The 10,000-nt window shown below is 39.4% G+C and overlaps 1 protein-coding gene across 5 annotated transcripts in view; it reads left to right on the plus strand.

Moving 5' to 3' along the window:
- Window positions 1–197: 197 nt before the first annotated feature.
- reln (reelin) overlaps window positions 198–10,000 on the plus strand; it is a 172,595-nt gene continuing 162,792 nt past the window's right edge. For 3 of the 5 annotated variants that reach the window (XM_077230930.1, XM_077230931.1, XM_077230933.1), the window contains exon 1: window positions 198–663. In XM_077230930.1, coding sequence (XP_077087045.1) covers window positions 432–663 — 232 coding nt within the window. In that variant the 5' untranslated portion in view covers window positions 198–431. Of the gene's footprint in view, window positions 664–3,381; window positions 3,438–10,000 lie in introns of those variants that run through there. The other 2 variants (XM_077230929.1, XM_077230932.1) reach the window with 2 other exon arrangements.

The following is a 10,000-nucleotide window of genomic DNA, read 5'->3' on the forward strand; positions in this document are numbered from 1 at the left end:
ATGGGAGGAGAGAGAGATAGAGAGAGAGAGAGGGAGGGGAGATGGGAGGAGAGAGAGAGAGAGAGATAGAGAGAGAGAGAGGGAGGGGAGATGGGAGGAGAGAGAGAGAGAGAGAGAGAGAGATAGAGAGATAGAGAGAGAGAGAGGGAGGGAGATGGGAGGAGAGAGAGAGAGAGAGAGAGAGAGAGAGAGAGATAGAGAGAGAGAGAGGGAGGGGAGATGGGAGGAGAGAGAGGCGGAGGGAGGGAGTGTTGAGAGCTATTTAAGTGTCGGAGCGGGGCTAAAACACCAGCCTCTGAACTCCCCGTGTGTGAAGGGAGGACAGATAAGACACACACACAAACACACCTGTGAGACCCTCACACACCTGCCCGCCCGCCCACACACACACACACTCTCTCTCTCTCTCTCCTGGAGCTCCTGCAGCAGAGATGCTCAGGGTTCAGGCTGTCCTGCTGCTGGCGCTGGTGTCGGCCGGAGCCGTGGATTTGGGAAGCGCTCCGGCCGGCTTCTATCCACGCTTCAATCCCTTCTTCTTCCTGTGCACTCATCATCACGGAGAGCTGGAGGGGCCCTCGGGGGCCGACGGGGGAGCAGAGGTGCTGCTCACCTTCCAGATCCACGGGAGCCCCGCCGCATACGTCCCGGGACAGGAGTACCAGGGTGAGTACCGGACCACAGCACCACGCTTCAGCCGGACTCTGCACTTCATCAATAAAAAGGGGTAACACTTTATTTTACAGTGTCCTTGTTACATATGTTACATGTACTTACCATAGTAATAACGGTAAATTATGCATAATTACATGCAACTAAACCTAAACCAAACCCTAATCCTACACTAACCCAATAGTACATACATGTAGTTCATAAATATTACTCAGCACTGAAATATATAATTACACTGTAACAATGACACGTTCAAATAAAGTGTAACCTGTTTTTGGGGAGTTTTCCTTCAGCAGGAAATAAATGAAAGAGCACATAAACGTTTAAAAATGTGCTTCATGTGAAAAAGAGTCAAACAATAACCACTCAATCAAAAGGGAATTTCACTGTGATTTTTTTTTTTTTGTGGAGATTGTTTTACAAGAAAATACTATTTCAACTCTGAAATGTCAGCTTTAACTAATTGTGTTACTTTGTAATTGTGAAATTTGCTAGCAGTTGCTGAGTGAAAACTGTTTCATTGTTTCAATGTTTCAAAGTTGTTGTTTTTTTTAAATTGCTCGTGAAGGTAATAATTGCAGGTGGCCAGTTTTTTTTTTTTGCACTGGAAAAGTGTCTGAAATGCATTTCTAATGCAAAAAAAAAAGTATTTTAAATGCATTTCATCACAGGTATGGATGCAAAATCCCAGTTCCTGCGTTTGAAAATAGATTCAGCTCTGTATATGCGAGTGAGATGCTCGTGTGTGTGTGTTTATGTAACTGAGTGCAAGTATTGATGTGAAGTCGAATGCTCTCTTCCACTTTCCTCCGTTCTTCAGTGCCGTCTGTGATCCCGGCGCTCGCGTGTGGGCGGATTATCCGGAGGCCAAAACCGCTAGTTTCACACAAACAACTCAACAACAGCACAACAGGTGCAGCACAGAGAATATGACAGAAAGCAGATCAACACATTACATGCAGATGAAAAATCTAAACAATCACACTTACTCTGCAGTGTAAAACTACAGGGGAGCGCGCAGGTTTCTGTCCCGGTTAAATCCACCGTCACAGTCTTCGAGTCAGTGTTTTAGAGTCCGAGAGGCTTGGTTTGTGATGTTTCTGAAGACTGTTCTTTGTGTCGGAACAGAAGCGTGAGGTCTTGTGTTCTCAGCTTTATCTTTCTCATCCAGACCTGTGAGATCTGCAGGGACGTGTTCGTACTCGACACACACACGAGCCGAGCGCCGGCGTCTTTGTGTGTTCGGGGGTCGTGAGGATTCTGGGGGATTAATGGAGATGGAAGGGCTGAAAGACAAAGAGAAGAAGCCAAAGTGCTGCACATTTATAGAGTGGAAATAAATACAGAAATAATCATGCTGAGAAGATGGACTGAGCGAGACACACAGAAATGCAATTACACTCCGTAATAACATGAATTAGTGTGATTGATAATATCTTCCCAAGGCATGATAGAGTTTCAGAGATATTTAAAGGCGTGAGACATGTGGACGATTATTCTTCAGTTCTGATATAAGCTGTGTCCCTGAAGGCTTTATGAGTCGCATGAGTTTTGAGACTCTGACAAAATCAGAGTCAAAGTTTATTTCTCAAATTCTAGCTTGTTCACAGTGAAATGAAGCCTGTTAATGTAGGAAAAAGGGTAAACAAGAAAGGCAGAAAGAATAAGAAAACAAGCTGTGAAATGAGTATGATTGACAGGTGAGAGAAGGCAGTGTGTACGAGGTAAAACTTCAGCTTCACACTGCGGATGAGAAGGAGAGCTGTTGTGTTTCTGAGCGCGTTCTGAATATCTTTGCTGTAAAACTTGCCATGTTCCCTCCGTGCACTTTGCATGCTGGGCTTTTTAATGCGCACCTCCTCTTTTGATGAGCTTCACAATAGCGCACTGATGGCGAGCCACTCCAGAACCGCACGCTTCGACGCGCTCCAAAGTCCCATGGGAAATCAGATCTACATTTCAGCAGGCTATATGTGCTTTTTGTGAACTGATATACTAAAGTGTGATTTCCGTTCCTTTTTCTCCACACGTCTGATTTATCTAGCACGCACTGCTACATTTCAGGCCTTTTTTACACACAAATGATGGAACTTGAAGCACATATTAAAGACTCTGTCCTTTGTAGAAATAAAGGGTTTTTAATGTACCATGGGTGCCATGAAAACGCTGGTGTATTTTGAATAGGATAGTTCATGCCCTCATTTACTCTCTCTCATGTTGTTACAAACCTCTATGATTTTTTTTATAGATATTATAAGATATTTTTTATATTGTTTAATAATTTTTGTCCAAGCAGTTTGAGCTTCCATTTAATGAACTATATATGAATAAAAGCCTATAAATCTGTTCATATCTTCATGTGTGTTTTGAAGATAAATGAAAGTCAGGATCAGGATGACAGGCTATATAGGCTACTTTTCATTTTTAGGGGGTGAACTATCCATTTACGTGTAACTTCTCCATAGACAACATTATTTTGATCGTTTTCTCTATGTAGACACACTGATAGTAGAGATTCTTGGAATGATTGCTGCAACTAATTATCAATTTGATCATTGATTAGCCTAATCTGTAATCTTCTATTGGTAAGATAAACAAAGCTACATTTATTTTATGTATTTTTTTTATTTTTTATATTAATATATTTAAAGATACAATTACTTTTGTTAAAATATCATTTTAAATCGGACTCCTGCGCATGCGCACGCCGGTGCTCGTTCACTGAAGCCTGAAGATGGAAAAACTCGCGTGACTTTCTGACATTACAGGTAATGATATAACCGTCCAATATAAGTTATACGAAAGGAAACAAACACTTTAAACTGCACACACTACTGTCAAAGCACCTGACAGGGCTAGTCGCGTTAATATGAAGCTTTCTCGTGTTTTGGACTAGACTTTCCCACACCAGCTCACCCTGAGTCCGCTAGTGACGCGTAATTCTCTGTAAATAACTCATGCACTGGCTTGTTAGATTGAACATTCTCGAGACAGAAAACTTTCTGAATTGCTTGTTCACCATCTGTCAAGGCTTTGTTTACAAGCAATATTAAAGTCCCCTGGAAACCAAAAGAGAAGTCCTGTTTTTAATAGAATATTGTAGAGTTTATTCTAATGATTTATTGGTGCACATAATTATTGTTATCAATAATCTTGAATGAGAATAACAGTGACGTTTCTTCTGTTCTCTGATGACGAGGGCGGGGCAACCTGTCACTCACATGAGATCAGCCAATAGCAAGCCACAACCATCCAACCAGCCAATCAATTCCCCACAGATACAATCAAGCCCCGCCCACATGTGTTCTTGTTCCAGAAGTGTTTCACTCGATATACGACACAATAGAGAAGAAAAGCGCAACTTCCCTCTCATGACTTTAACATGGAATGATCTGATTTAACTGAGGGCTCTGATTTCATAAGTGCGTCACTCAAAAGGTTTTGTATGTGCATCCGTGTTTTACGATTGGATCGCCTGAGGAGGATGTGAAGGCAATTCTGATTTTATAAAATGCATTTTAGATTACAAAGCCCGTTCTCTGACATTGGACAAGTTCAGACTGCACATTTGTGAGGCATTAAATAAAGAATAATGACTCCTCTCAGTGGAACCAAATGAATTCACTCGAGATACTTTCCAAAGCTACGAAGCAATAATTCATGAATTGTTTTGCAGCCCATTGTGATGGTTTTCTGCATAATGTGATCGCTGGCTAATGGGCAGGGTTGCTGACGGCTGCCTGTTTGGCTCCCGATGTGACAGTGAAACACGGCTCAGAATTAATCCGTTGCATCTGGCCATGGTCTTCACCCTAGATAGTGATGATGGCAGTCGAACATGCCAGAGAGATGCCAATGCTGTGCCAGGTAGTCATTAAACTCAATACAAAATGGCCCACAATGATGCCAGTGTGCAGAAACCTGCAGCCATCTGTAAGCGGCTTCTCGACGCAGCCATTTCAGTCTCTTGCATTTAGAAATTAAATGTTCCCGCAGTCTCTAATGAGCGAGTGTTCTTGAGGGTCCTTGAACACTGGCTGATTCATTGATTTATGTGGTTTTCATTGGTTTGTTTGTGCTTGAGTAAAGTTGGGGAACTTACTCAATTGCAGTTTATGAATTACTTTCAATCAAGCTCTTTACTGTGATTGTAGAGGTACAAGATTACTGAGTATTTGATGGAAAATTAATCATGTTACTAATTACTTTTTTTAGTTGCTTTAAAAAATCCCCTAAAGACCTTAATGAGTGAGTGAGTCACTGATTGATTCATTCACCTGATTCAAATGACTGATTCATTCAGGAAAGAAGCGACTCGCTGCCTCCCAATTCACCTTTACTATGCCCAAAAACTATGTAGCCTACTCTTTTTGTGAAGAAAAAGTACATACGTTTGAGGGTGTAGCAGAAGTGGACCAGCTTTGGGACATACTATCCCGTCGTACAACTGCGTCTTTAACGGTTGCTCTCTGTCTCATCCTGTCACCGTCCTGGCCTGTCGGTCATCTTTTCACAGTTAAAATCCTCCATATTTCATTTCATTTATATATTTCATTTATACCGTACCGTTCAGGGACTTCTGTCATACTGTTTTCAACATACTATGCTTTGGGACACACTTATTTTAGTCTCACATATGATTTAGGATGATAATATGGAGATTGAGACGCAGGGAATGTCTCTTTGAATTCCAATTGAATCATTGACTCATCGAATTCTTTCAAACCACAGATACATGAAACGGCCCGTGTGTTCGGCTGTGTTTCTGATTTGTTTGGAAATTAATTTGAGAAATAGAGCAAAAACAGACAATAATGTGTCTAAAATGTAACTCACAATATTAAAGGTGACATATTATGCCCCTTTTCACAAGATGTAATATAAATCTATGGTGTCCCCAGAATGTGTCTGTGAAATTTCCTGAGGTGTTTATAAGACAGCGGTGACATGTTCTGGTCAATAGTGTTCAGTGCTCGTCTGTGCTCAACGACAGAACAGTTTCAGGCTTTGCTGGATCTTCTGCTGTGCGTTAGAACTGCTCACTGTTGGCGCTCGAGAAACCGAATGTCGGCTGGTGTGTGTAAACGTGCAGATTAAGAGCCGGTAATATTATAAACGTGCAGATTAAGGGCCGGTAATATTATAAACGTGCAGATTAAGGGGCCGGTAATATTATAAACGTGCAGATTAAGGGCCGGTAATATTATAAACGTGCAGATTAAGAGCCGGTAATATTATAAACGTGCAGATTAAGGGCCGGTAATATTATAAACGTGCAGATTAAGGGGCCGGTAATATTATAAACGTGCAGATTAAGGGTCGGTAATATTATAAACGTGCAGATTAAGAGCCGGTAATATTATAAACGTGCAGATTAAGGGTCGGTAATATTATAAACGTGCAGATTAAGGGTCGGTAATATTATAAACGTGCAGATTAAGGGTCGGTAATATTATAAACGTGCAGATTAAGGGCCGGTAATATTATAAACGTGCAGATTAAGGGGCCGGTAATATTATAAACGTGCAGATTAAGGGTCGGTAATATTATAAACGTGCAGATTAAGAGCCGGTAATATTATAAACGTGCAGATTAAGGGCCGGTAATATTATAAACGTGCAGATTAAGAGCCGGTAATATTATAAACGTGCAGATTAAGAGTCGGTAATATTATAAACGTGCAGATTAAGGGCCGGTAATATTATAAACGTGCAGATTAAGAGCCGGTAATATTATAAACGTGCAGATTAAGGGCCGGAAATATTATAAACGTGCAGATTAAGGGCCGGTAATATTATAAACGTGCAGATTAAGGGCCGGAAATATTATAAACGTGCAGATTAAGAGCCGGTAATATTATAAACGTGCAGATTAAGGGCCGGTAATATTATAAACGTGCAGATTAAGGGCCGGTAATATTATAAACGTGCAGATTAAGGGCCGGTAAAATTATAAATGTGGAGATTAAGGGCCGGTAATATTATAAACGCGCAGATTAAGAGCCGGTAATATTATAAACGTGCAAATTAAGGGCTGGTAATATTATAAACGTGCAGATTAAGGGCCGGTAATATTATAAACGTGCAGATTAAGGCCCGGTAATATTATAAACGCGCAGATTAAGGGCCGGTAATATTATAAACGTGCAGATTAAGGGCCGGTAATATTATAAACGCGCAGATTAAGGGCCGGTAATATTATAAACGTGCAGATTAAGGGCCGGTAATATTATAAACGTGCAGATTAAGGGCTGGTAATATTATAAACGTGCAGATTAAGGGCCGGTAATATTATAAACGCGCAGATTAAGGCCCGGTAATATTATAAACGTGCAGATTAAGGGCCGGTAATATTATAAACGCGCAGATTAAGGGCCGGTAATATTATAAACGTGCAGATTAAGGGCTGGTAATATTATAAACGCGCAGATTAAGGGCTGGTAATATTATAAACGTGCAGATTAAGGGCCGGTAATATTATAAACGTGCAGATTAAGGGCCAGTAATATTATAAACGTGCTGATTAAGGGCCGGTAATATTATAAACGCGCAGATTAAGGGCCGGTAATATTATAAACGCGCAGATTAGGGGCCGGTAATATTATAAACGCGCAGATTAAGGGCCGGTAATATTATAAACGTGCAGATTAAGGGCCGGTAATATTATAAACGTGAAGATTAAGGGCCGGTAATATTATGAACGTGCAGATTAAGGGCCGGTAATATTGTAAACGCGCAGATTAAGGGCTGGTAATATTATAAACGTGCAGATTAAGGGCCGGTAATATTATAAACATACAGATTAAGGGCCGGTAATATTATAAACGTGCAGATTAAGGGCCGGTAATATTATAAACATACAGATTAAGGGCCGGTAATATTATAAACGTGCAGATTAAGGGCCGGTAATATTATAAACGTGCAGATTAAGGGCCGGTAATATTATAAACGTGCAGATTAAGGGCCGGTAATATTATAACCGTGCAGATTAAGGGCCGGTAATATTATAAACGTGCAGATTAAGGGCCGGTAATATTATAAACATACAGATTAAGGGCCGGTAATATTATAAACGTGCAGATTAAGGGCTGGTAATATTATAAACGTGCAGATTAAGGGCCGGTAATATTATAAACATACAGATTAAGGGCCGGTAATATTATAAACGTGCAGATTAAGGGCCTGTAATATTATAAACGTGCAGATTAAGGGCCGGTAATGTTATAAACGTGCAGATTAAGGGCCGGTAATATTATAAACGTCCAGATTAAGGGCCGGTAATATTATAAACGTGCAGATTAAGGGCCGGTAATATTATAAACGTGCAGATTAAGGGCCGGTAATATTATAAACATACAGATTAAGGGCCGGTAATATTATAAACGTGCAGATTAAGGGCTGGTAATATTATAAACGTGCAGATTAAGGGCCGGTAATATTATAAACATACAGATTAAGGGCCGGTAATATTATAAACGTGCAGATTAAGGGCCTGTAATATTATAAACGTGCAGATTAAGGGCCGGTAATGTTATAAACGTGCAGATTAAGGGCCGGTAATATTATAAACGTCCAGATTAAGGGCCGGTAATATTATAAACGTGCAGATTAAGGGCCGGTAATATTATAAACGTCCAGATTAAGGGCCGGTAATATTATAAACGTGCAGATTAAGGGCCGGTAATATTATAAACGTGCAGATTAAGAGCCGGTAATATTATAAACGTGCAGATTAAGGCTCGGGAATATTATAATAAGATCCTCTTCATACGTCAGAAGGAGAGAAATCTGATCGTCTTATATTTAGACATGTTTGCAGAGAAAGACTCACCAGAATAGAGTTACTGAGTTTCACTTTCAGGTTTTTCTGGGTTGTTAGAAGCACTGGATTACGGCACTTAAAGGGTAAATTCGGCGTTTTACAAGTAAAGCCCTGTTTTAAGATCGTTTCTGATTAAATCGAACAGTTAAGATAAAAATTTGGACACATGCTGCTGTCCCGAGAATTGTAGGTTTTTGTGTTAGCACCCCACCACCTATACAATGGTTTCATGGGGGCACTGGAACAATCATTCATTTAAAGGCATTAAACTTTAGTTTACAAAGACGTGAAACTCACCGAGTGGTCTGGGGTGTTCACTGATATGCTCACGCAAAAATTGCTGCAAAAGATGCTTTCCAACAGGTGTTTTTTTTTGGGACAGCAGCATATGTTAATCAGAAACTATCTTAAAACAGGGCTTTACTTGTAAAACGCCGAACTTACCCTTTAAACACGGGAAAAGTCAGATTTTTGTTATATGTCCCCTCGCTTGTGTAATATTGCTTAACTATAACATATGTTATTAATATAAGACAAAAACTCACTGAAGCCAGTCAGTTAGAAAAGATCAATCAAAATAATCAAAAATGCTGTATGTTTTCCTGATTGATTTTTGTATCGTACTATAGACAAAAGGTCCGACCAGGACGATAACTATAAAGTTTTAATAGTCGCTCTAACTCTAAAAGAATATCAGAATCCACAGCACAACTAACGATAACGACAACTATAACGATAATGAGAACTATAACTATAACGAGAACTATAACTATAACGATAACGAGAACTATAACAATAACGAGAACTATAACGATAACGATAACGATAATGATAACGATAACTATAAAGATAATGAGAACTATAACGATAACCAGAACTATAACGATAATGAGAACTATAACGATAACGAGAACTATAACTATAAAGAGAACTATAACAATAACGAGAACTATAACGATAACTATAACGATAACGATAACTATAAAGATAACGAGAACTATAACGATAACGAGAACTATAACGATAATGAGAACTATAACGAGAACGATAACGAGAACTATAACGATAACGAGAACTATAACGATAATGAGAACTATAACGATAACGAGAACTATAACGATAATGAGAACTATAACGATAACGAGAACTATAACGATAACGAGAACTATAACCATAATGAGAACTATAACTATAACTATAACGATAACGAGAACTATAATGAGAACTATAACGATAACGAGAACTATAACGATAATGAGAACTATAACGAGAACGATAACGAGAACTATAACTATAATGATAACGAGAACTATAACGAGAATGATAACGATAACTATAACTGTAACGATAACGAGAACTATAACGATAATGAGAACTTTAACGATAATGAGAACTATAATGAGAACTATAACGAGAACTATAACTATAACGAGAACTATAACGAGAACTATAACTATGACGATAACGAGAACTACAACGATAATGAGAACTATAACGAGAACGATAACGA

The sequence above is a fragment of the Siphateles boraxobius genome, unplaced genomic scaffold (assembly GCF_051911475.1).
Source record: "Siphateles boraxobius isolate OS27281-9 unplaced genomic scaffold, OSU_SipBor_1 156, whole genome shotgun sequence".
Lineage (NCBI taxonomy): Eukaryota > Metazoa > Chordata > Actinopteri > Cypriniformes > Leuciscidae > Siphateles > Siphateles boraxobius.